We start from the raw sequence: 27482 nt of genomic DNA on the forward strand, positions 1-27482 counted from the left end.
TCAAAAACCTTGGAAGAGCTAAGTCACTTTAATAGAAGAAAAGCATTATCTCTAAAAATATAGTAATTATTGTTGTATAGATGCTTTTTCTGTTAAAAAAATTGATTTCTTTCTAAAGCTGTTTTACATTGAGGAAAGAGTATGTTTTTTTATCAAATGGACAATGTATTGACATGCATGTCTTCTTATAGAAAAAAAAAAGACCCTGTAAGATAAAAAATAAATTGCACTAAAAAGCCAAAGAGGAAAAAGAAAATGCCAAGTAATATATTTGAAGTTCCTAAAACACAGTGAAATTTATAAAATGCAGCAGTAACCTTTTCATAAAATTGTGCCTAGCAATTTCCTCAGCTTCTAGGAATGATACATCTTCCTTTCCAAGACTGAAGGTCAAAATTAATATCTACATTCTTCAAAGAAGTATCTGAGATCTACTTGTATCTGGATTATTCAAAACCATCCCAACAATATTTCAGGCAGCAACACAAAGCAATACAGTCTTTCATCCTTTTGAGATGACAGTATTGCAAAAGAAATAGCAACACATGATCTGCAGCAGCTTTAAGCATCAGTAGTTTCAGCTAAAATGAGCTCCCAAATTGAGTTTGTCCACTCTCTTATCTGGGAGATTAGAGATATATATCCCTGGGCTTATTGCTCAAAAGGTCAGACTGTACAGCAGCTTTTGAAGGCACAGCGCCAGAATAAGCAGTCATATAGATTTTAATGTCCCTTCCCTCAGAATTTTGGTAACTGGAAAGACAATAAGCAATGAAAGAAAAAGGCATCAACTTTGGTAAATATGCAAAGATTTCAGGAGTTCTTACTGCTTCAGAGCCAATTCCATTTCTCCAGATGTTGGCAGTAGAGTTATTACTTACTACAGTACTTACTGATGCATAAATACCTATCTATACATCTATACGTATCTATATATCCATATCTATCTATAAATATCTAAATATCTTTTTTAATGCTACACAAAAATCTAAATCTAGCAACAACTATGAAAAATAAGAAAACTGTGCAAGCATTCCAGTGAACACAGAATAAAACAATTTTTAAAGAAAGAAGCAACTTCTGAAGCTAGACTGTTGAACTTACAACACAGTTATAGTGGTTCAGTGTTCTTTTTTCTAAATCTATGTAAATTAAAACATAAAAATATTTTTGCATGTTATCATATGCTTTGTCATACAGTCTTGTAAAAGTACTGTTATTTTCTCCATCTATCCATGATTTTACATAGTGATGGATTTTTAACTTTTTTTTTTCTATTAGAACAAAACTGATTTAAGATCCAAATCATTAATTATCAAAATCAAAAAGTAACCAAATAAACTGTTATTTCATACATGTAAGTATTCTAAAGGATACACAAAATAAGCACCTACAGATTATGGTAAAACAAATGGTAAATGAAAAATTAAAGGTTTATGTTAAATGCTCCTTTCAAAATAGATATATTTTATCTTTTAAATACTTTTATAGGGCATTTAGTGTGTTTACACCTAGTTCCAGGAAACATGAGAAACAATGTTGGCACAGAACAGATGAATCCATTTTAGATATACTTTAGACGTGTTTATTGTTAAAAAGAAAAGCAGACAAAATACTTTTGAAATATGAAATAAATAAAACATTCAAACAGCAATTTAACACCAATAAAGACTGTACAGCTGAGTAAAGTTTTACTGAAGACATTTAAAAGCATTCCATCTAGCAAATTATATATAAAACCTGTAAAGCACTTATATAAATGCAAAAACATCAGATACACTTTGATAGAGACATATCTGGATATAAACTCTTAAGTCATGGTATTACTATTTCTTTATATGATTCAATACTACTTTCACCTAATGCCCAGTTATATATCCATAGACCATTTTTATTGTTTTCTTCTCTTCTTTGCCTAGCACTCATCATCATACAGTTTATTTTCCCACATTTTCTTTTGCACAGTTTTAAAAAGAAGAATTCAGTATCAGACAACCCCATTTTTAAAGTGGGAATTATAGCAGCAACACATAACACTTAAAGGTCAAAAGAAAGTGACAAAGGCCATGCATATTTTTTTACAGTCCATATTAGCCTAACTCATCATCATCATCATCATCATCACTATTATTGTGAGTCTTAGTCCATTCCCTGTAGGCCTGTCTTTTCTGAAAGCATGGTAAAGGAAGAAGAAAGCAGAAAGATTAGTTTAGCAGTATTAGTTTGTCTAGCAAAGTTTTAAAAGCAAAATAAAACCCCAAAGAACAACAAAGTTCTGAAGTGACTTCCTAGAACTCAGTGTAAGCACATGAAATCACCTATACCCTATTTCCTTTAAGTGGCATATGCAATCTTGAAATGACTAAAAGAATTTTTATTCTAGTATAATCAAGTAATCTGCTGAAAATGATAAAACATAGTTACTGCAGTGGGGTCAGTATGCACTCTGTGTGCATAGAAATAATATAAAAAGGAAGAATACAGGTTTTTTTTCCCCATAGGAAAATAGCATGCTATTTAAACTGCTTCAGATAGGGTACTTGTAGTACACTCAATCTTATGTAAAACAAAGAAATCCCCAGACTGGGAAACATTAAGAACTAAAAGCATCAGTACACTTGGGGGTAAAATATCATAATGACACCAAACATCTGGAAAAAAAACCCCTATGCAATTCATCATCTTCTGATGAATCTCTACAGGGAGATTTACAACTCTGGAGCTTTCAAAACATTTCTTCTAGAGCAGTTCTGCCTTAGAGTCATCAGTACTGAAAACTAATATCAAACATAACTTTTGAACTGTAGCTACTCTCAAATGGTGGCTGCCAACCACAAATTATGACAGGTATTACACAAGGCAATGCCTTCATGCCTTTTTAAGCTGGGTAACAGAAGGTGGTGGTACTGTAGTCAAAAGCACAACAGAAAAATCAGAACAAAAACAGAGAAAAAGACTGATGTATTATATTGCAGATATTTAAGGGGCTTTTCAGAAAAGAACTAAAATACAATCATACCATATTAACAAGAGCAAACAATGCAAAGTCACTACAGAAGTCTGCACATTAGAGCTGACTGGTAGCTTGCTAGCATTTTTTCTCGTGGTACATTTTAAATAGGAAACGCAGATGTTTTGGAATTCATTCTCTCATCAGAAAAGAGAAAAACGGGCAGGAAGTTTTTGCCATTCATTGGTAGTCCCCTAACTGTGCTCTTGTTATGGTAATACTGCTTTGTAACACTAGCTTTAAGCTGGAGTGCATAGGTTAAAGCTACTTCATCCAAGAAAGGCAGAGGCACACTATTTATTACCAAAGAACTTCGAAGTCTGCTAAATTAGATCATCAGTGATCTAATGGAGAACATAGGTGAGATGCCCCAAACTGGACAATTCTCTTCCACCAGAAAACAAGGCACACTAATGAAATGCAGAAGAAACAGAAACAACCAGACTGGAACTCAATATGAAACGAACAGCTCTGGCAGTTCTTAAAATAGCCAAAAAATCCTCTCCAAAAGCTATCTTATTCTTATTTGCTTCTCCAAAAAGGTTATTTCTGTTTTACTTCTCCAGCATTTCCCTGGCACACGGTGAACCTTTCAATGTGTATTGTAAGAATACTGAAAATGTACACACAATCACTAATTCCTACTTTATTTCTTATGTTTAAATATTTTAAAAAAACGAAGGTTTAGTTCTTACAGTGAAAAAACAAACTTTATAAGCTATGTAACAGTTGAAATTATTTCCACTTTGATATCTGAGTCAAATTTGCTGAAATGGTAGCTGAATTACTGAAGAATAACTGCTGCTCAGTGTGTTCTTCATGTAAACAGGATACCACGTGAAAACTGTTTACTCTCAGTAGCTGTAGTGCAGTTATCTTAAGGGTATTCAAAATGCTGTTTTATACAAAATTCAGATAAAAATTAATGTCAAATGCATATTACAAAATTTAAGAAAATATATTTTTATCAAAAATAAAAATTAGACATAAAATCTTCATAGTTACAAATGTGAATCTTTTCATTCTTTCAAAATACACTGTATCTTGCTCAAATCTCTACAGATATATTGGTATAAATTATGGTGTCTCTCTTAAAAGTTCTGTCACAGAAACTAAATCCAAGTAGTCACTACTGAGTTACTAGGTAAAGGGTTGTATGATTCATCCTATGATGAATTAAAGTGTTATCTGAAAGAATCATTTATTTTCTTCACCTGTAACATCTGACTTCCAGTTCCATCTCTTAATCTGTAAGGTCTAATAACTCCATCTTCACCAAAAAAGCGAGGTGGGCGCAGGCTTATCACATCTTCTGATGAATCTGCAACTCTTGACAATAAACAGCAAATTTAAGGTATGTGTCAGTATCTCTACTAAGCTACAATATTTAGCAACGTCTCTGAATTATTTAAATACAAATTAAATTTAAGTACTAATACAGCAGTTGTTGTTGTCTATATATGTACTTCTGCATGTGAATAGAGCACTAGGCAGATATTGCATGAAACAGTAACAGGTATAACTCAAAAATCTATTTCAGAGAGTGATTATTAGAGAATTAGATGGTACAGGGCAGCACATGCCTGCAGTGCTTAATTATCGTCTCAGAATTCTACTTTAAAACTTTAAAATTAAAGACATCTGTGCCAGGAAGAACTTCTACTCAGGTATTCTGCTTGCAATTCTCTTCTAAAGGACTTAAGTAGAAAGCAAAAGAGACTAGAAATCTTATGGCAGCAGCAGGGTTCAGTTTGCTAAGAACAACAGGGTCATGAAACAGCTGTTCTGAGATGAAGCTACTAAATGTCCCCTTGTATCACTTTCTCCTACTGCTTTATACTTTATGGAGTGAGAAAATCTACAGCAATGGGTTTAATAAGGACTATCAAAGTATTCAATATGCAGTCATAACACAGTTCTCAGTCTGAATAACCAGGATGGATCCCAGCATGACCTGGTAATCTTGAAACTCATTTCATGTACTACTAATAATCTAATGAATTTTTAATAATAATATAAGTAACTACTGATGCAGCCAGTAAATCCTTTATTTCCTTTAGGGCAAAATGAAAAAAAATCACCAGCTGAAGGAAATCTGTACCAGTAAGGCTTTTAAACTAGTTTCTTTGATAATGCTAGGAGTATCCAAGATTTGATGTTGTGTTTTTCAAATGCTATCAACTGTGCATTTGTTTTTAAACTCACCTATTTATAATATAAATAACAACATATGTAAGATCTTTTTCTAGCTTGTCTAGAACAGAAAACAGCAAAGTTGACTGATACTAAGTGTACTACTGCTACTACTGTTGTCTGTTAGAAGCTATCATCTTCTTAATTATTTTACTTACTTTTTAATACCCTGAAATGTGCTGCTTGCCATGTCTATGATTCCTCCAGTAGGCCTAGCTACTGCTCCCACTAAGCCTTTTCCAACACCTTTGAAAAAACCAGCTGCTCCTTCTTTCTGAGCTCCTAAAAAGATTAAGTACAGGAAATAATTAAATATTATTATATTTTTATTACAATCTTAGCAAACTTAAACCACCATTTCATTACAGATCTTATTTCATATGCAACCATAGTCTCTTCCACACAAAGTGCATGTAAACATTCAAGCTAAAATTCAGTAGGAATATAAAATACTGATAAAAATTTTTAAACTCAGATTTACATTCTCACCCAATACCAAGAATTCACTACCATACAAGCAGTTTATACTTCAAAAGACCTAAACTTACCTCTTATTGGCTTTGTAACGATTCCTGTTATGCCACTGACAAAACCCTAGCAAGAAGAAAAAAAAGAGAAATTATATGCTTTCAGAGTGTATTTTTCATTTTTCACATTTCTTGTATTACTTCATTAGTGATCAGTTTCAAAGTACATGCACTAGAGTGTTCTAAAATTCACTACAAGTTAACAGAGTTAGAGACACCTGCTTCATAATTCCTACCTTCTCTTTTACTTCTCTTGGATATTTTTCATTAAAACTATAATTTCAATGCAGCTATAAATATGTGTGTGTGTGTGTATATATATATATAAATATGTATATATATAAATATATACATGTGTGTATTTGTAAAATTAGAATTAAATAGTAACAATACACTGTTGACTGGGGTAGCCTCTATATTTGGTACTCTTGCCTATATAAAATCCATTATTCTTTTTATACATCTTTTTCTCCTTACAGAAACTAATCCTTTTCCACCACGAGTGATACCCTCTCTCAGACCAGTGGGCTGCTTATTCATGGCTTCTCTCCTTTTCTGCTGGTAATCCTCATCCATAGTTATGGCAGCTACTCCTTTTGCCATGGCACCAGTGATTCTTGATGCAGCACCAGCTAATCCACCTTTTGGAAAGTAAAACAAAGAAAAATGCAGTTTAGAAATACTCACCAATATGGTTTACTGTGAGGTAAACCAGCATGGCAACAGTGAAACTTACCAACAGCTCCCCCTACTAGTGCTTTAAGTCCCAGTGCCATCCCTTCTATAAATTCTTCAGGACCCTGGATGGCTCCCTAAGAAATAAAAATAAGAAAGGATGCAGTTCTTTTAAGATTCAAATAGTATGTATTTTAATTCCTATATTAGTCCCAACAAAAATATCAAGAGAAGAAGAGTGTGAGACAAAGTGAGAAAGTGTGAAAGCGCGCTCAAGAACTGCTCTGAATTACTGTTTTAGAATACTGATTCCCTGAATTCCGACTATTTTAAGGCAAACTGAAAAAACCAAAACAAATGTCTTGTAAACTGAGAACTGTAAGGAACAATTTCTCATGAATTAGGTTAAATGGCCTACTCTCTCTTTTTAATCTCATTTGAATATTCCAGTAACTTTTCCTGGCACTTTCACATTAAACTTTCCCTTCTACATTTAAATTTAACACCCCAAAAAGGTATTAATATATCCACATTTTCAATTCAGTTAATCTCTTCGCTATATTTCATAATATTTGCTATATTTCATAAGAAGGCAGCAGATAGTCTTACCTGGTAAGGTTCATAGAAGAATGCTTCTACTCCTTCAGACAAACCTCTTATGAATCCAAATGGATTACCCAAGACATCAAGGCCAAGAATAAGAACGTACATCTGTTTAATGGCCTAAAAAAAAAAAAAAAGTATTAAGAGTAAATACTCTAGAATATTTTATTAGTATAATATTTATTAGTAAATTAGTAAATACTTAATAATTAGTAAATATTTTTATTCACACTATTAAATTCCAGCAAGTTGTTTTGTTATCCATCCCATCTTTCCACTAGTCATAATTTGGAAACAGCACTTGTCTCAAAATAAAGCAATATAATCCAATTAGTTTGTAACTGTTTTGTATATGTTTATGTATATAACCTTAGTACAAGCATACATGTCTGAAAGTAATTTTTTTCATAGAACAACAGTGCACAGTAGAGCTTTCAAAATATACATTTACTGTAATACTGAAATTTACTTATCCTAACCTGCTTTGAGTAATGCCTTAAAACCGACGTTTGAAGCTGTTGAGTAGTACAGAGGTGATAGCTGAGCTCAAAGAATGCCAATCTAAAAAAAAACCCAAAAGGATTAAAACTTATCCTTACTACACAGAGCAAAATAAAATCTAACACACATAATATTGGTTTAATCTTGGGAAGTTAAATAATCATATTTTTAACCTACTTAAAGACAACATCTTGTACATCTGTGAGGGTGGCCCCTATACTCTTCAGCAGAAGGTTCAGGGACTGAAGTGGTATCAATTCATTCTTTCTTTCTTCTTTGTTACTGTCTTCTCCACCCGTACTGAGTGAAAAGCTTAAGTGTAACTGAAGCATGAAAATGAAATTGGGAAATAACATGGTTGATTATTAGAAGTACTATACAAAAATTGAGATAAGACATTTCTAATCTTGACTGAAAGCATGCTGACTTCATAACAAAGAACATAAATACATCATGTAAAGGAATTAAATAAGTGACATCTGAAGTCAAACTGAGTAAATGGAACCAGTAAAGCTTAACTACAGCTCATTTCAAAGACACATAGCTCGACTTGCCAAATTATGGTCACTTAATTCACTGTTCTGTATTTACTTCATATCTGTTAAAGACTAATCATTTATTAGAATCTGAAGACCATATGTTCCATCCTATCACCCCTACATGCATTTTTTCTTGTCAAACACGACCAAATGTTCTAAAATAAGCTGTTGTTTACTTTGTCACCAAGCATTCACTTTATTATCTTACCATTTAAAGGTCATTTTACTTTAGTCCAGTCCTGACCAGTTTTTGTAATAAAACAACTTGAGACATACACATGAACATTTAAATGAGGATACACTGAAAAAGCTCCTGCTTGGAATGATTTAAGCTAAACTGTGTATATAAAGCTAGCCAAGCATTTCCTGGAATTACCTGTTCTAATAGCACACTATTTCTAAACATCTCTCCAGCTACTGTAAAAAGGTGATACTCAAACCATTCTGTGATCTATTTTCTGTGAAATGGAGGGGAGATTCTCTTATTAAAAACTGCTACAGAACCTCCGTATACCATCACAGCTTTAAGAGCATCAACTACACAATAATAAAAAACCTAAGGTCAGTAAGCTAAAAATGCTGAAGCATGTATTTGGGCAGACAGGCTGTTTTGTTTTCATGTATGCCTCAAGTCAGGAGTAGAAAACCAAAACTGATTTTCCAGTGAGTAAATAATGATAAAGCAGAAAATGTCGTTGCACATGACTGCTGGCTATATACGATTTATTACAAATTACTTCATTCCCCAATCTGCACATATCCACATTGCATTTTGGAAGGATCTCTTAAATAATAAAAAGAACTAATGTGTATATGAAGGAAGCCATGGACACTAATGAAATAATGAACTCTTAATGTGAATATTTCATAACCATGAATATAAAACCCATAGAAGTTACTAGTTAAACCCCATAGAAGTTACTAGTAGGCCAATTTCCAATGCCTACCATCCTGGTGAAGACAAAATTCCTTGGTTAGAGAGCAAACTCAGGCTGTACAGTGAGAAAGGTGTACCTTAATTGGAGAGATATGAAAGTATTCATACAAGCCAATTTGAGACGTATCCATTGATGACACACTCATTAGTTCTTCTTGAAGAGATTCAACATCCTTTTTGAAAAGTTCTAGCTGTAAATGCATCTCCAAAAAAGAAAAATAAACTTTAAAATTTAGTGTATACAAAACTACGATGTATTTGTCACTATAATGCAATACATTGGTGAATACTATTTATAGTCTCCTGATCTTATTATTTTCCTTGAAAAGTTGACACTTTGAGGACTTCTAACTAGAGTTTACTTGTTGCCTTTTTTGTGTGAACTGGGGGAAACATGTATAAAAAGGACTTCGAAAATTAGCGTATTCTTCGACCTACAACAATAATCTAAAGTTCACATAACACCTGGTATGAACATATGTAACAGGCTGTATGCCCTAACAAACTGCTGGGAATCACAAAGTTTAGACAACACATTCCCGCATATTAAAATACTGCAACATTTCTGAAAAAATTCTAAAGTAACACTATTAATGTTTGTTGTATGCCTGCTTTGTTTAAGAAATGCTTCAAATTTCCTTATATTCTGTGTGTCAGACTGCTCATTCTTACGGTTAATATTTTTGAAGATGTGCAATTATTATGCTGTTTAACAACACCGACTCCCAAAGCCTTAAAAAAGTTACATTACAGAGTTTTGTTTCAGGAAGCAATTTTATAAGACAAGACTAAATGTAAATACATGCTTAGGTCTTGATTTAGATAGAGGTGCCTTTCTACAGAGAGGATCCCATTCATGAAGCTAAAATTTTACTTAAAATTTACATTACTACCAAGTGAGAAAAGTTCCTAAGTCAATAAGCAACTATTATGTATTGTGAGTCTTTCCAAAATTGTGATGCTGCTAGAGCTCTGCAAAGAACCCACAGGCTTCAAATTACAGCAACAGGAAAGGGAGACAGGACTCTGAAGATTTAATTAGATCCTTATGCCTGACATTGACAAACTCAGGTAACCATGTAAGTGCTTGTGACCTGGACAATACATTTAGTTTTCCTTTATTACAGGCCAGAAAATGGGCTACAAACAATCTGACAAAAGGAGAATGTGCTTTTTAAAATTCAAAACAAAGAACTCCACACACTTCAGAAGCAAAAGTAAGAAAGTAGAATATATTTAACATATGATACCATGCAGAAGTAGCAAATTTACTTAGTAGGTATTTTCATCTAACTAAAATTTTCAGGCCAATTCTTACACAAATTTATTCTGCTGCAAATTTTCAAATGATAACAATAATGCTGTCTTGCTTGACATCTTAACGTAGAAAACAATTTTCTTGTTGTTCCCCCCTTCCTCTAATTTTCAATTTATGCTACATTGGATCAACTTTTTAATATTTATTCCTTATTTTAGTATAATCCCTGAGCAGCAATAATTTTTACATCGGTGATGTGTAGGTATAGGGAAATAAAAAGCAAAATAAGTTGTCTTTCCAACATACCTTTCTCTTGCCACAGAGTAGGACTATACCTTCAAATGCCCCACGAAAAAGTAACTTTTTGCTCAGTTAAACCTGGAAGATCTTTTATGAAAATATTTCTAGTTCATTTTTCACTGGCAGCATTTTTGATAGAGACAAAACAGGTGTACTTCCAGTTTGTTGTGCACTGACATTCAAATTTCAATACTTTGAACAGGAACAGGATGCCAAAGATACATCAGAATTGCACTATATCTATACATATAGTATCTCTACTAGATACTAGTATCTATACAGCTTTTTTTTTTTTTTTTTTCTCTTTGGCAACCGTGGGTCCTCGGTTGCCTTATGGTTGCAGCTGAAGTTTCTATTATTATTTATCAAGCAGAATATCTGTCACCTCGTATTACATTTTATTTTATTTCTGCTGTTGCTATATACAAACTTCTCTCATTTTCCCCACAGTACAGAAATCCAGTTCCCTCACACTGTCCTCTACTCTCCACTTAAAACAACAGAAGGTTTCTACCTCTTGGTCACTCGGCACATCAGTCTGTGCAAAGAATTCAGCCACTGCATAGAGGAAGCCAAGATCTAATCTAAGATCCATCTCTTGAATCAGGACCTTAAAATATCTATATAGGAAAAAAAAAACAATTATTAACAAGTATTTTAAGAAAATGGGCAACACTTAAGAATTAATCTCGGGTATTTAGGTGACATAAGGATTGACTTTGCTTTATTTCTTGAGGGATTTGCCACTACTGGTGAAAAGCAGGCTCCCTATTGTGGTGTAAAATAAGCACATTTCCTGTAACTGAAACATTTTTTATCAAGTAGCAGCATTTAACACTGTATACAGCACCATAAAACAAGTCTCTTCTAAAATAAAAGTAAAAATTCTGCATTACAAATAAAGGTAAAAATTCTTGCTTTGCAATCGTGGGTAATACAGAGGGCTGAGCTTTCATCTCTCAGAGTGCTCTGATCTGTCCAAGAATGACTTGGTGTAAAATCCCACATTTCATTTGTGTCTATAATCATTCTCATTTTAAAGCTTGATTAAATATAATCAACAGCAAAAGACATGGAATGTGTCAAAATACTTACTTAATATGAGATATTTGTGAATGTCCTGCAGTTCTCATGACAATACTGACATCAGTAAATGGTTTTGGTGCTATAAAGTTGTAAAATAAAAAGAGATCAGCAAAGATTTTTATATGATATACATATCTGTATATTGTAATATGAAAATGTCATGTACGTCCAGGATTTCCTCAAGCATATAAAGTACAATTACATAATTGATATGACCAGGAAACAAGTAAGTCAAGGAAAAAAGCAGGAACAGAAAGGAACAAAAGGATGAAATGGAACATCAAAACTGTATTTCATTGATCTCTGAAAATGTACCCTTTTCCATTTGAAGGTGAAGTAATATTTACATAATACTAGAGTTAAATAATTTCCCTTGTCCTGGAATAAGACTTTCCAACAGACAATACAAAAATGTCAACTAAACAGAAAAAAGAAACAAAAATCCACCAATTTATGCACTCTAGCTTGAAATTAATTGTATTTCAAACAAACATCTGCCCCTCCTTGGATTACTCTGGTCTTTGCCCTAATTAATGGAAGTTTTGTCACTGAGCTCTAGGCTACAAGCAATGGAGAAGTTGGAAGGCTACATGCAAAACAGGTAAAATATATAAATTTTGAGTACAGAGTGGCACCAACGCATATTTCTTTTCTTAATAAGCAAGATGATTTTGGATAGGCCATTAGATCAGCTATGTTGTGCCAGCTAGGAAAAAAAGACACAACTAAGATGAACTATTTATTTGAGGAAGTAGGGAAAAATCATATGACTAAAGATGACAAATGAAACACTGCCCCAGAACTGTAAATGCATGTAAAACTCTTCTCCTGTATTAGTCAGCATTAAGTTTTAGTTGTGGTCTGAATGCAACTGCCAAAAGCCTATTCTAAGCTTGATCCAAATGTAACTTCTATGTTACACTCTCCAAGAGCACTGATGCAGTGTCAAAAAGATGTACTTAAAAGGATGTACATCAATGGATGTAAGAATTTTTTTTTCTGACTGTTAACTGCTTAAGTGGTTTTCTGTATTTCTTCTTTGCAGAGTAAACTACCTCCTTATCTGTGATATTAGTATTTCAGTTATCTATAGACAGTAAGCTTATACACGCTTTGTTTGAGAAAAGTGGTACAGCTAACTTCGGTGCCAGCAAGTTACCTTGTCATTTTAGAAGAAAGAATAACATTAAACTAGAACAACAAACCTGAATCCAAGGTGATGGACTTTGGAGGTTTAATAGGATAAAACACAAAGGGAAATATGGCTCCAGGAATCTGGTTTTGTATCTAATAGGGGTAAGGATAGGACAAGATGCAGCATGTTAGGTTTTTAATAGTCAAATATTAAATCAGGGCAATCAATGGAATTACAAACATTACCTGTAGCATTCCACCAATTCAAAAGCAGAAAAAGAAGCAGCTGTTGTGGTTAAAAACGCCACATTTTTTCAAATTTTCAAAATTAAATTATTAAGTAGTCTAGAAAATTTCTCTTAAGTTGGTGGTAATTAATAGTCCACACAATTTTTGCAAAGGACTTTTTTAAAACTTGAAAATATGCAAGACAACAAATTGTATATATATTTCAGTTGGCTGTAAAAAAAAAGCCACAAGAAAAAGCAAGGAAGATGAATGGTAAGTGCTTTTTCCTGAACAATCACAGTTGTTTGGAGTTTTTTCCTTTTAAGTATTACTTTTGAAGATTGAGAAGTAGTGATGTAAAACCCAATGAGTACAATTAAGATCAAAACATGACTAATCCAAACAATTCTAAAAATAAATCCAAGTTTCTCTAAATGTACACTTAATAATAGCTTAAGACTCACCTGTATCCTGTAAATCTGAATTCTGAAAGACTTCTGATGTGCAGATGAACTGTATTCTACTTTTAAAGCTGGCAGATAATTCCTTCTGATAGGAATCTCATTTGGTTGTTGAATCTTCATGTTAATTCCATTAGGAGTTAAACACACCTATTGTATTATTAAAGAAAATTTGGTACATTGTGTGTTTCAAAAGAATGCTTTTTATAATACACTTTAGAAGTTAGATAGTAAAAAAGCTTAGCAGTAGAAATCTTGCAGCTTTTAAGTCCCTTGTCATAAATCCCACTTATTTAAAACAATCAAATTTGATCATAAATTTCCATAGAAGTAGATCTACAAAATACAGCATTATGTACGGGATTACTAACATTTAATGGTTTTCAAAAAGATAAGTAGACTAGTGTAACATAAAGGTCTGTGACTGATACAAAATCTGGCTCATTTACATATACCATGTTCATTTCCCTACAACACAATTCTAATGAATATCTAGAATTTATTTACAGACAGCAGCATTTGCAGCATAACATGCTTCGACATTACTGAATAACTTCTGGGATTTGTTTTTTGTCTGTGGTTGACTGACAAAAGTTGAATTATCTTGGGTGAAAGCAACGAAACAAGCAAACCAAAAACTAACACCATGCTGACCTGTCCACTTCCCTGGTATAAGAAATGAACTAAATGAAAGGCTCCTTTACTGTAACCCATGACCTGCAAAAATGTAACACTTAAATTCCAAAGCTATAGGCTAACAATAAAAAGCCTTTCAAGCAAGCTTTCAAATGTTTATAGATTTTTTTTTCCCAACGGCTTTTTTTTTCTCTATACAGAGATAGAGATTTTCAAATGATGTAAATCAGTTATCTTAATTTTCACTGGAAGTTTCAAGGACAGTAAAATCAAGACATTGTATTTTTCCTGTATATAGATGTAAACAACATAACTAGAGAACTATTAGTATTACCAAAACATTTGATTCCAACTCAATAATCTTATTTTCTGAAGGTGTTAGATCACAGTAATCTTTGAATTCTTGTTCTAACTTATCAGTCTGCTTAACACTCATTGGTCTCCATCTTGACTTCTTCTGGGGTTTTGTCTCCCAAACCACATCAGAGCTTTGAAAACAAAACAAAGTATCAAGAAAGAAGGATTAGCTTTTTCAAAAATTTTACCTACTACAGTATTGCTTTTAATAGATTAAAACTACAGAATGAGAAACCACATCATAAAACATTACTGTAGTAAATAAAAAATACCAAAATAACCCATTGTCCTCTTGGTGCTATGTTGGAGTCAGCTTCTGCAATAAAATGCAATATAGAAAAGTCAACAGTACGTCTGTGTAACTCCCCAGTTTGATGCAGATGGGTGTGTAAGGATACTTAAACAGGAAGCTCCTTTTCAACTGTGCTGCCATCCATTATTCTTTAATCTCAATGTATTTTGCATATACTCTTCCATATACTTTGCCGTATCTGAATTTAATAAAAGTTGAGAATTTCTTGAAGTCAAGATTTTTGTTTGGTTTTTTTTAGGCAGTGTCTCAAAATCAGTTCTTTTCCTTTGCCTCTTACTTTTATTAATAAAACAAAAGAATTATTTAATCAACCTTTAAGGGCACTGGACTCTTCTCCTTTTAATTCCACTGCTTCTGTGAGAAGCTTTTGTGTGTAATTTCACCTTATAGTCAAAACAAAGGCACAAACCAACATTATCCAACAAGCCAAGGGAGGGTAATTCTTTCTACAAGTTAGATTAGCCCACAAATACAGAGCTTTCCAGACACAGGCCACCAATCCAATCCCTTTTAGCTTTATCTGTGTCTCTGTTTAGAAACACTAATGGCAGAACCATCACAAAAAAAAAAGGGCAAAACAACAACTACAAAATAGAGCAGTATCTTGAAATTGCTTGGGGTTTTCCTTTTTCTCTCTCCCTCCTTCCTCCTGGATGTGCTATAATGTGTGTGAAACTTGTTTGTGCATCAAGTTAGATACATACTGACTTTTCCATTCTTTTCATAACAAGACATTTCACAAATGAGAACATTCTGAACAACAGGGCCTTTACCATACCCAAAGAATAATCGCTTAGCCTCAGAAAGAACTTTGCATTTTTATGGCAATGGTAAGCAAGTGTCCCTTGAGTGTTTTCCAGTGTCCCTGTCTGGATATACAATAGCACCTATTTCTTAACCAGAGTTCACTTTTTTGCTTCCCTCTGAAATGCTGCAGTAGAAAGCCTTAAGTATTAAAAGCCTTGGAGTCATCATAATTTCTCATAATTTCTTCTCAAAAGTAAGGAAAACTACAGAACTTCAAGCTACTACTGTACAAAAATTTCAACAGAGAATTCAGCTACTTGTTTCTGTAACGAAGATAGAAAAACCCACTGACACAAACTGCGCACACACCTTAGTCCTTAAAATTCTTATTATTACTCCTCAAACTACATGGACAGGAAGTACTTCTGTGCAGAGTATTGAGAACAATGTATTTGCCACACAGAGTTACAGTAATGCTTTGCAAATACACACACATCCAAATACAGAAAGCATATGCATTAGTATAAAACTCAGTGAAAACTTTTATGTTCAAAAAAAAAGATGTACTGTATCATTTCACAGAAGGGTTTGGAATGGAAAGGAACTTAAAGATCATCTAGTTCCAACCCTGCTGCCACGGGTGGAACACCTTCTAGTAGACCCCATTGCTTCAAGCCCCCAGTCCAATCTGGCCTTCAACACTTCCACTGAAAGGGCATCCACAACTTCTCTGGGCAACCTGTTCAAGTGCCTCACCCCCTTAATAGAGAAAAATGACTTCTTAATGTCTAATTGAAATCAGCCCTCTCCCAATTTAAGGCCATTACCCCTTGTCCTACTGCTGCTTGCCTGCGTAAAAAGCCCTTTGCCTTCTTTTCTGTAGATCCTTCAGGTAGTTCTAAATACTCTTAACCCAGAACTCTTTTTCCTCTGTCATCACACCCCAAAGTGAAAAGTTAAACATTTTAGACTGTTGCACACAAAATAAGTTACCTTGTAATTCCAATGTATGACACTTCTTGTTTTGTATAATTATTAACCAATGAAATTCCAACATCTTGCAAAGAAAGAATGATTTCTTGTTCTGCTAGCTCTGCTTTTACACTTTCATATGTCAATTTAAATACATTCTCATCGTCAGTGATCAGGACAATACGTTGCAAACCTTCAAAAAATGACACTAAATAGATCACTTTTCTACAATCCAGGCTGAGTATTTCCATTTTGTCCTACAAACAAGAGATAAAAAGTTTTTACAACTCTAATATTCATTCTACTGCACAAGCAAATATTTAAATCCCAGCAACATGAACAACAGAAGACATTTTTAAAGGTAGAGATAAATAATACGGTGTTTAATTATGAAGTCTTACAGTAGTTGCTCTCACATACACATGCTTTTGAACTGACAACAAGTGCTTATTGGAACAAATTCCAGCAAACAGTGTTGTTACTCTTCTGTTTGAGCCTCATACGAGATTTGCTGATAATACTCACTACCTGTGGAATTTGAGTAAGACACAGAGGAACAGTACAACATTAAGATTTATTTAGATAGTAAATGTACCTCTTTGGGGGCGATTTCCTCAGTTCTATTTCCACATTTCCATTTCAATTTTCTAGATCCTGCAGGGTCTGCCCAAGTATACAGTACTGCCTTGTTTGGCTGAAGACAGTCTTCCATTTCACAGAGGGAACTAGAACATAGTAGTATAAAGTTAAAATGTCAATGAGTATTTTGTGTCAATGACTTTTGCAGTCTAGCACTTCAACAACCCTTTAATTATTTTTGAAATTAATCAAAATGAAAACTTAAAACAAAATCATACATTAATAAAGATGCATAAACCCATTACAATAATAAAAAGAGTATTTATGCTTCAAAATAAAAATGCATACTTTAGAAACAAAGTACACACAGTAGCTATTAAAAACTTCCTCATTTTGATTAGCAGAGAAACATTATGTAGAGAAAAAAAAAAACACAAAATGGAGCTTACAAGCTGAAAAGAAAATTAAAGATCTGTGATGCCAAGCATTAATATTACAAGAGGAAAAAAAAGTGTATTTAAAATCCATTGTTTAGGAAAACTTTTGTATCTGGATATAGTAGGTATTTTCAGACAAAGAGATTTTAAACTCCAGTCCCTTAAACTCCATTTTAAACTCCATTCACTTAAAAACTGGCAGATTTGTCTTCCACAGCTCTCTGAAAGGAACCTATCCCAGGAGAGGATGTAGAGAGGGATGTGCTGAGCATTTATCATTGGGACCCAGTGATGGGACATGTAAGAATCATTCAAGTCAGGGGAGGGCCAGACTGGACCTTAGGAAGCATTCCTTTATCACAGCAGTAGTCAAAAGCACGAACAGGTTCCTTAAAGGGCTGGTCGATGCCCCAAGTGTGTCAGTATTTAAGAGGCATTTAGGCAATGACCTCAAGAGCACGCTTTGACTTTTGGCTACCCCTGACGGGCACAAGGGATGCCCAAAAGCCAGTGAAGAAGGTAAAAAAAAAAATCACTAATCTTTACAGATAAAACCAAAGCACTTTATTGACTATATTCTTCAAAGAGGAACACACAGCTCAATTTGTGTGAGATCTGCTCAATTTGACTAGCAGATCGTCCACCTTTCATGTAAAAGTCTTTAAACACTGCTGTGGCTGACTGAAAGGAAAAAAACAGGCTGAAAATGCTGCAGACACACACAGTCTTCTTAGCACTGCACCCTATCTGTGAACAGTAGCAAAGCATTAGAAAGACATTTCAGTTTGAGAGCAGAACAAGCAGAGCTGCATTCAGGTGCAGAAAGAAATTTTCACTGATTACATGTGTTAAAATAGCCTCAGTTTTGGTCTGGCTTGATGAAACTTATGCAAGTACCTTCCCATTTTTCAGTCTATTTCCTCATCTCTCCCATAAATTTTAACCCATTATTTCAGCTAAATCTCAACTAAATATGTCAGAAGAGTAAAAGTCTCAAATCTGATTACATTTAAAACTCATTTATTACCATTCTGCACAGTCAGCGCCTGCACAGTTCCAGGTAAGCCACCAGCCAGAACATAGAGGTTAAGACCCCAAAATTAATATAAAAAAAGAGAGAAGAGAACTTACAAAAGAGCTACTTATTTTTAAAACAGTGACCTAGCACTGCATAACACTGTGCTGCTAATAATTAATTTTTTTCAATCTATAAAGCAATGGATTTTGGGTGCTATGACAAAATTAGACAGCCATTTCTTAAAAATTAGATTTCCTAAGAAACAGACATGCTTGCAATACATGAAGTAACAGAACACATACCTTCAAACAGACATCGACACTAAAACTTCTCTTACATACCTTTGTCCATACTCAATAATTTCCTCTTTAGTATGGTTTATCAACAGAAATGGAGCTGCACCATCGTGGTAATTAGAAAAGGTAATCACTGTAGAATGTTCAGTCATGTTAACATCCACTGTAATTCCTCCAAGCTATCAGATGTAAAAATTATGAAATAAATAACAGTGGAATCAATTTCTAGTAAAGAAATGTAATTAAAATATTTTGGAAAACTTTTACTCTCATAAGACAAAGCCATCAAATAGCCAAGAAAGAGTTCTTTTTTTAACATATCTTTAAAATATTTTTCTTATCTAATGACTAAGTAACAGGCATTGCACTTAGTAAGCAAAATTACAGAGCTCTGTACTGGCAAAATTTAGGCAGTTATCAGAGACATATTCTTTGAACCATTCAATAGGCATCAAGAATATTCTACTACTAAAAAAAAAATTACTCATATTTTCGAACTACTGCTAGATGAGACTGTATGCAACACAGAAGCAAATTCAGGGGAATTAGTCACTTTTCAAAGTAACTTAGTGTTACTTAAAACTAAGATAAATAATTCTCAACCTATGCTAGGGATCACTAGCAAACCAATCTCTGTTTCAGCTTCTATAAATCTGCTTTGTGGAAAAATGCTTGTAACAAAAGACACTTATGGACTCTCTGTACACACACAAGAAGAAATCATGATAATAATACATTTGTGTATACATGATCTTATCCCCATCTAAGTTTGTACAATACTTGATTATATGCAAAGACAGAAAGCTTTCAGAATGTAAATAAAAGTTATTCATGTTGTTTTGCCTAACTTCTGAAAGCAACCATTTACCTTGTTGTCCAAATGCAGCAGCAGGCAGTTTTCGTGCGTATTAAAATTTATCTTCTTTGCAGGAAGATTAGAATTTTCAACTCTAACGAGCAATTTGTTTGCATCATTTTCAGGCCAGAAGGGAATGCACTAGAAGAAAAATCAGGAATTTTAAAGTAAGTGTGAAAACAAAATAGTATTCACTTCAGCCCAAAGTTCATCTACTAGAATTCTACCCAAAAGTGTGGTATTAAAAAACCTAAAACAGTCACTTACGGAAAGAGGGAAAAGGGTAAAAAAGCGGGAAAGAGGAAAAAAGAAGAAGAAATAAAGTTAAGGAGATAAAAGTGGTAACTGTAAGGCTTCATATTCACATGAAGAAGTAGATTTAAAATAGATACTATGTTTGAAATCTCAATGGATGGTTACAACAATCCATGGCTACAATGGAGGATGGCTACAACACCAAAAGGGACAATCTTGTTACAAAAAACCCCAAACAAACAAAAAACCAACCAACCAACCAAACGAACCAGACTTTTAACAGACCTCTCACCAAGTAAGTATACATTACAAGTTGATCTGACAATGACAATCAATAACAGAAAGAGGTATCGGAATAAATACATCCCAGAGTGATTTGAGTATGCAGGACATCACTGAAATACTTTCTATATACAAAAATACATACACGCACATGTATATGGTATAAGACATATAAATAAGATATAAAGCATTAGGCAGCTAAATCAGAGAGCATGTTCTGCTATTCATGTCCACAACAGAGATAACCACCATCTTGGGTTCAAAATCCCACAGTCTCTCTTCAATAGTTTGCACACCAAATGGATAAGATGAGGAGACAAGGAAAGCAAAAGTTGTCGTTGTAACTAATTAAAAGTTTCCAGATAATTGTAAGAGTCTTGCCACAGGAACAAGCTATTAACAATAACTCTCAACCAGCAAGAGCCAAAGTCTGTCTAGATAGACCAGTTTTCCTGTACTTCAAACTATTCAGCTGCAACATCTATAACTTTGGAAGCATCTTTCTCCAACACAGGTTAAGAAATGAGATGTTTATATGTAATTGAATCTAAATCCTGGAATGTAAACCTTCAATGGTGAAATACTAGTTCACCAACTTACCATGCCACTAAGTTCCCTTTCCCATTGTTTCTCACACCACAGGAAGCAGGAAGACAAAGGAAAAAAATATAGTTAAACAGCAAGACTGAAGGCGTAATCTTACATCAACATGTATCCTACAGACAAAAGAAATTTAAATTGTGTTGTAAACTAGAATAAAACGTAGCAATACATCTCAACAGGGAAATCATGAGTGCTCAGAAGCAATTCAAGGCGAATCAGTTAACAGTAAATGGAAGTCTAATCAAAACCAAAGTAAGTACCAAGGACTGGCTAAACAAGAAGTCACAGAATCAAACTCTTTCTTTTCCTTCTATTCTCTTTCTCTCTCTCTGCTTTTCCTTTCTGCTTTCCTTCCTGCCTTTCTTGCTTTAGGGATGTATGTTGGTCTTCCAGTATAACTAATTCAATGGACTGTGCTCGGAGAGCCATTTCATACTTATCAATGTCCAACAATTACAATGTACAGAATAAGGCATTTTTCTAGTAATAGTGAATTCAAATTTCTGACAGATCAACTGCCTTCAGACAGGGAACATTTCCAAAAGGAGATGGGTTCTACAAAAGGATTGCTTTTTACCCTGAGAAGACAGATTGTCAGAAAGAATGAAAAAGAATAAAAGTGAAAACACCTGGAAGGACTCTGTTTAACTTGAAGTGATAAAAATAGAATGAGAAGAGAGGGGGAGCAAGCTGAGACATGAATTAACATTTCAACAAGCTTGGTTTTTTTAAGATTTACCTAAAGAATAAAGTGAGAAGTACTCAAAAAATTCACAGGCATTAATAAAAAAAATAAATAAGTCTATGGTAGCTGGATAACAGAGCTCTGTATCTCAAGAGGATGACAGGTCATGGACATCTGTCCTGGATACCAAAAGACAGACCTAGAGTGGCTGGGCTCTAGATTTTGTAAGAGTTAAGAAACATACTGGATTAGCTATTGGGTTACAAATGAACAACCCTGACAGGCTGTCACAACAAGGATTTTTAGAGAGTGCTTATCAAAAGATATAGACTCACTGTGGATAGGCAAGCAACTTTGTAATGAAGTTTGTTATAATTTATCAGGGGATACAGACTCTGTTGACTTCTACTACTCAATATGATAAACTTCCATATCTAATCTTTCAAAAGATATCATACATGTTTCTAAAATCTATCAAGTCCTCTTTTCATACCATATAACTCTATATGACTAAGATTAATTAATATGATTAGTAAACAAATGAAAAACAATAACACTTGAGGGACAAGCTAGAAAATTCTGTAAGCATACCAATAAAACATTCAATGCAGGAAAACCACAATTCATGTATGTAACAATGTATTTGACTTTCAAAACTTTGCATAGTTTTTGCAGAATAAAATCAAGAGTTTCTGTAAAATAGTACGATTTATTCTAATAACTGTGTATCAAATATATGTCACAAAACATCAAGAAATAACTAAATTTGACTATATTTTCTCAGAGTAAGAAGTGAGATATAAAGTAGCCCATCAAGCTTTGTCATTTCAGAGCTTTATCAACAAACTAGAGGAGCAAGTGTGCATGTAAAGAACTCAAAACTGTATTGTCAAACACAAGTATGCTTCAGAAGAACAAAATAATATCAGGGAATAGAATATATTTGTAGGCAAACAGCCTATTCTTGAGCAAAAGCAAAAAACTTTTTAAAAAATAATGATCAAAATTATGCTAAGCGGTACTGACTTAGACACTTAAATATCTAATCACTACTGTTTATTCCTAGAAAAAAATATTACAACAACAATGAAAACAAAAAGCAAATAATGGAGTATTGATTTCATAAATTGAAGTAATGATATTTAAATAGTATTTTTCTTCCAGAATCATTACAGATAATATGCACACCTAATGAGCATGTGTTTGCCATACTAAGGATGTAACAAAAAGATGTACTTACAAATCTGATTTAAAGTATTTTAACTTTGATGTTTTAGTTTCCAAGCACTTATGGTAACCATTCGGTGTATCTACAGTTCTTAAAAAAAGTGAGAGGGCCTCCAGCCACATTAGCTGATAGGCTAAACTCAGTCTCTGTTTGTATACGGTCTCTTAAGACTCACTGGAAGGGAAGGCAGCAGCACTCACTTTCAGCTTTCATAGACATGCAACACAACCTCTAACAGGCACATCTTTTCCTTCACGTCTTAAAGGAAGACATGATGGCCTCAAAACTAAATGCTAACAAAATAAAACTGTGGGATACTGCAGTGTTAATCAGTCAATCTGCACAGCCAGCCTTCAACATTCTAGACAGCAGCAGCACAGACAAAAGCCCAAAAGCCATTCCTGCACGTCTGGCCTGGTGGGCAGTGAGCCCTCTGTAGGACCAATGCATTAAGCACTAAAAATCTGCATGAAGACTAGTCACAGAAGAACAGTTTGTTGCACTCTGAGCTGGTCCATGTGAGATATTTACTTCCTATAGGAAAGCAGCATGACCTATAGGTCAACCAAACCACTCTATCAGATACCACTGCAAAAACCAAAGAGAAGTATCAACAGAGAAAATGTAGTAACAGTACTTACACTATTTTCTTACACTACTTACAAGGCAGTTAACTGTGAAAAAGTTCAAGTTACAATATAAACCAGATTTACACTGTGTTCTAAACCAACACTAAGAAAAGGTAACGGGACACAGATAATCTATTATAAAAACATGATACATTCAGACATTACCATGGATCATATTTCTGTCAGGGAGCATTCAAACCAATTTATTTATTTTCCTTAGAAAAACAACTTGGAACATTTCCTTTATAAGCCTACCTGTTGCAAAACAATCGGAATCCACTTTTCCTTGCCTTCTTCAGCTACTTCCAAAGTGTATTTGCTTCTATTTGAGATCATAAAGAACGGAGTGAAAGTTACAATTCTAGTAATATTAAAACTGCTGTTGTTTATAGTGATACCAACCTGTGAATAAAAAGACACTGTTAGAATTAGGCAGTTCTCCTATCTCATTTATATCTCCTGAAAGCAATGTATTTCAGAGAGAAATTTAACTCACTTGATACTCCTTTTTGTGGCTCTTGCATTCCACAGAACCATGACTTCCAACAGTGTCCAGCGAAAATGGATCAGACAGTTCACTGTCAGTTACCATGAGTTGCACCTATGAAGAAGCACCCAGAATTATTATCAGTTTACAGAGTGTAAAAGCATTTACAATCTTCTTTATAGTTTGCATATATATAAACATCAGTGCACACACCACAAGCAAAGGTGTTTCTATTAAGAAGTCAAGACAAAGCAATTGCCAGTACCATCTCACAAAGACAGTTCATAATTAAGAGTGGTAGAAATTAACTGGAATAAGCCTTTTGAGGGTAAGATACTCCAGAGAAAGCAACCGCATAAGGATCATTTCTAAAACGTATCACAATTAAATCTCAAAGGCAAATCAACAGTCTTGTCACCTCTCACACATCAGTCAACTCTAAGTAATACTCAGTAATAAAAAAATCACATTGCAAACTCAAATGATAAACTGCATCTAACCTTATCTTACTACCAACTCTGACACGCAAGCATACCATTTTCAAGTAGCATTCATTTTTTCAAGTCCTACATCTTTACAACTGTTACACAAACTCTACATCCAATTTAGTGTATTGACTTTTGTTGATGCAGTTTATGTGTGCAGTTACTGTAAATTTCCAATCTCAACCATCTCCAACAACGTGCTTTTACAAAACAGACACATCATAGGTTTCATGCATGGTGCAGTTAACTTATGAAATGTAAAAATGCTTTTATACAACAACACAGGGGAGTACAGAGCTGTCAGGTTTTACAATACCTTGTTATTCTGAAGGAAATTTTTGGGCTGGAAAGAAAAAAGGAGTGGCTTTTTGTAATCCGGAGGGTGCTTGCGGTGAATACCGTCAGCTTTGTACTGCAACATTCGGCCCGTTTTGTTTACCATCCAGTACGGACTGTGAATTTCTATAACCATCTGTCCAGTTGTGTAGGTCACATGGACAGCAATATCCAGTTCAGTCTTATCCAATTCTGTGATGCAGTAAAACGTTATGAAGCTGATCTCTGGTTGATTGCTCTTTATATGGTACTCGCTTTTCCAATTTTGATCGAGATAGTTAAGCAATTGTAAGTCTAGTTTTGTTTGATCCACAACTGCATTATGAATCTGGGCTGAACATCCTTCTTGTAGAGTGTTATGTTTGTTCCCATTTCCCTTAAAAAAACCAAAAAACAACATACCAAAACTTGTACATTGTTCTTGTACATAACTTGTACTTGTTACATAAATCACACTCAAAATGCATACAAACTTTTATTTTCTAGCTAGCTTTGAAAATTAAGATATAAGTTATTCAGGCAAAATACTAAAATACTTACTATGCTACCTAGCTATCCTACATTCTTAAAGGTCTATCTTAATATAATCTTTTTCAGAAGAAAAACCTATGCATGGTCATCAATATTTAACACCCTAAAAAGTCACCAAATTCAAATGTATAAACACGCTTAAATGACAGTTTTCCTCAACTCAATACTTCTGTCATTAAATTTCAAATTGTAAGAGACCTGCTACTTCCATACATTTGGCAGAGGTCATAGTCTCCAAGTCTAGTAATTGTCTACTGCAACAAAACTTCATCATTAAATTCCATGTTTGAGTCCAAATACTAGATGTTAAGACCATTTGAAAAAACAAAGTTTCAGTGTCTCACAATTATATTTCTCTTATCCTAAGTCTACACTGGTAAGCAGTGGCACAAAACCATAGCAGATCTGCAGAACAAAACTTTTAGCACTGAGAAACCAATGTCCACACTGTACATGTTTTAGGTTTTCTGTTTGAGACTGGCTCTCATCTGGAATGAAGACTTTTTAACAAAGTGCACCCAGCCATTTCATTACATGTGAAAATAAAACAAGCCTGACACAAGGCTACAATTTGAGCCAAAATGTGGCAAAAAAGGCAAGTCTGTGAGAATTCATTAAAAGCATGCTACTGCTAAAAGTGGCTGTGACTGCACATAGGGTACTACTGTAGGCCGACACACTTATGCTGAGGCAGTCATGAAACTCACAAGGAAAAACTAGAGTTTAATTAGGCTCAAGCTGCACTTTAGCAACAGAATGTCTCTCTCTCATACAGCTGAGTTTGTACACTTCAGGATTTACTTTGTGTATATACCAAAAGTATGACTTAATACGAAAGATGAATACAACCATGTGTGCTGGCAGTGCTCCATTAGTGTAGAGACACATTTGCACTGTAAATTTGCTGGACAAATAATGTAACAGAAGCCTTTTTAATATCCTTTCATAAATATATTCCAATCAGTTAGTAAACCTTCATATCATCGGTGGGAAACATCACAAAAGATTTAAAGAATTACCTTCACAGAGTAAATTATTTGGTAAGGAAGAAGATTGCGAAGAAGAACAGAAGGCCACAAATGGACAGCATATGGGAAATCCGATTGATCTTCTGCACATGAGGAAGACGTCAACATGTCTTTTACAGGAACAATATTGATAATAAGTGAGTGGCTATTTGACCTCACGGACTGGCATTTTCTCTGTAATAAACTGTCAACATTTTTCATAATTTCATCAAATGTAATTCCTTCACACATATCATATTCTCCGTCTATTCCATTTTCACCAGATAGTGGTTGCAAACTCAGTACGGATCTGTAAATGAAAGCATGACTCAATATTAAACTGAATTTTTTAATTCTGAAAAAGTATTATGCAACACTAATACTTACACAACACTAATATTTGGATTTTGGAAGATTTCTAACAGTACCTCATTGCCTGCCTTTATCTTGCTTAAAGGAAGAAGCAAAAGATGGCGTGAATCCCTAAAATTCATGCAATTTAACCAATTGGGTTTTTTTGTTCATATCTCCACATGCTTCACTTGATAAGAAGAGACTGTTAAGAGATCTGTATGAAAAGGCTATGAAATCCCTTACAACTGCTGCTATATTCCTGTCCCAGGCAAAAGATATAGATAAATAATTCATTCCAAAGACAAATATGTAGAAATTGCCCTTCTTTCCAGTCATATATGTGTCAAATTTATGAATTATTTACACATATGGGTTTTGTAAGGCAATTAATTTAATCTGATCAGCAGCGCTACGACTGGATGTTTTTGATAGTAAAATTTCCTTACTGCTTAGTGGAACTCAACCCTAGATCTGTACAATGAATCAGAATGACACTAAACTTTATTAAATAAAATACACATAGTTAGAAATATTAATAAACTTACATTTTTTACAGTAAAGAGTAACTTAATTAAAAAGGTACACAGCTGTCATCTTAAAAATAAATAGGGAGAATGTTCAAGGGAAAACAGAAGGAAAAAGTCTCTGTGATCACACAAAACAACCAAAGAAAAGTTATTGGAATAAAAGTTGGTGACAATTCAACTAGACTGTACATACAAACTCACTGCAGTTTTAAGATGGTATTAATCTGGTGTGACTAATAGCATAGCTATGCTGGAAAACAAATCTTTCTAAGCTTGACAAGGCTTCTTTTAAATCTATGACAGAGTTTAAATGTATTACTTTTAATTTTTTGCTAGACAGCACTCCGTAAAGAAAAAGCCTGTTCTGTGTGGATAACACTGTGTTTCGGAAGCATCAAGCCTCAAATTCT

At 34.0% G+C, this 27482-nt stretch overlaps 1 protein-coding gene across 2 annotated transcripts in view; it reads right to left on the bottom strand.

The window, feature by feature from the left end:
- Positions 1-27482, bottom strand: part of VPS13A (vacuolar protein sorting 13 homolog A) — a 94518-nt gene that overhangs the window by 9554 nt on the left and 57482 nt on the right. The window contains exons 47-68 of one of the 2 annotated variants that reach the window (XM_030466748.1): positions 26204-26501; positions 24634-25029; positions 23842-23946; positions 23601-23747; positions 19676-19804; positions 18853-18986; positions 17073-17202; positions 16499-16734; positions 14423-14576; positions 13456-13602; positions 12835-12916; positions 11639-11708; positions 11058-11163; positions 9063-9176; positions 7687-7832; positions 7488-7569; positions 7015-7128; positions 6467-6542; positions 6208-6371; positions 5752-5797; positions 5362-5485; positions 4225-4339 (exon numbers count right to left, since the gene is read on the bottom strand). In XM_030466748.1, the coding sequence (XP_030322608.1) occupies positions 4225-4339; positions 5362-5485; positions 5752-5797; positions 6208-6371; positions 6467-6542; positions 7015-7128; positions 7488-7569; positions 7687-7832; positions 9063-9176; positions 11058-11163; positions 11639-11708; positions 12835-12916; positions 13456-13602; positions 14423-14576; positions 16499-16734; positions 17073-17202; positions 18853-18986; positions 19676-19804; positions 23601-23747; positions 23842-23946; positions 24634-25029; positions 26204-26501 (3115 nt within the window). Of the gene's footprint in view, positions 1-4224; positions 4340-5361; positions 5486-5751; positions 5798-6207; positions 6372-6466; positions 6543-7014; positions 7129-7487; positions 7570-7686; positions 7833-9062; positions 9189-11057; positions 11164-11638; positions 11709-12834; positions 12917-13455; positions 13603-14422; positions 14577-16498; positions 16735-17072; positions 17203-18852; positions 18987-19675; positions 19805-23600; positions 23748-23841; positions 23947-24633; positions 25030-26203; positions 26502-27482 lie in introns of both variants that reach the window. The other variant, XM_030466747.1, reaches the window with a different exon arrangement.

Source organism: Calypte anna, chromosome Z (genome assembly GCF_003957555.1).
Source record: "Calypte anna isolate BGI_N300 chromosome Z, bCalAnn1_v1.p, whole genome shotgun sequence".
Taxonomy (NCBI): domain Eukaryota; kingdom Metazoa; phylum Chordata; class Aves; order Apodiformes; family Trochilidae; genus Calypte; species Calypte anna.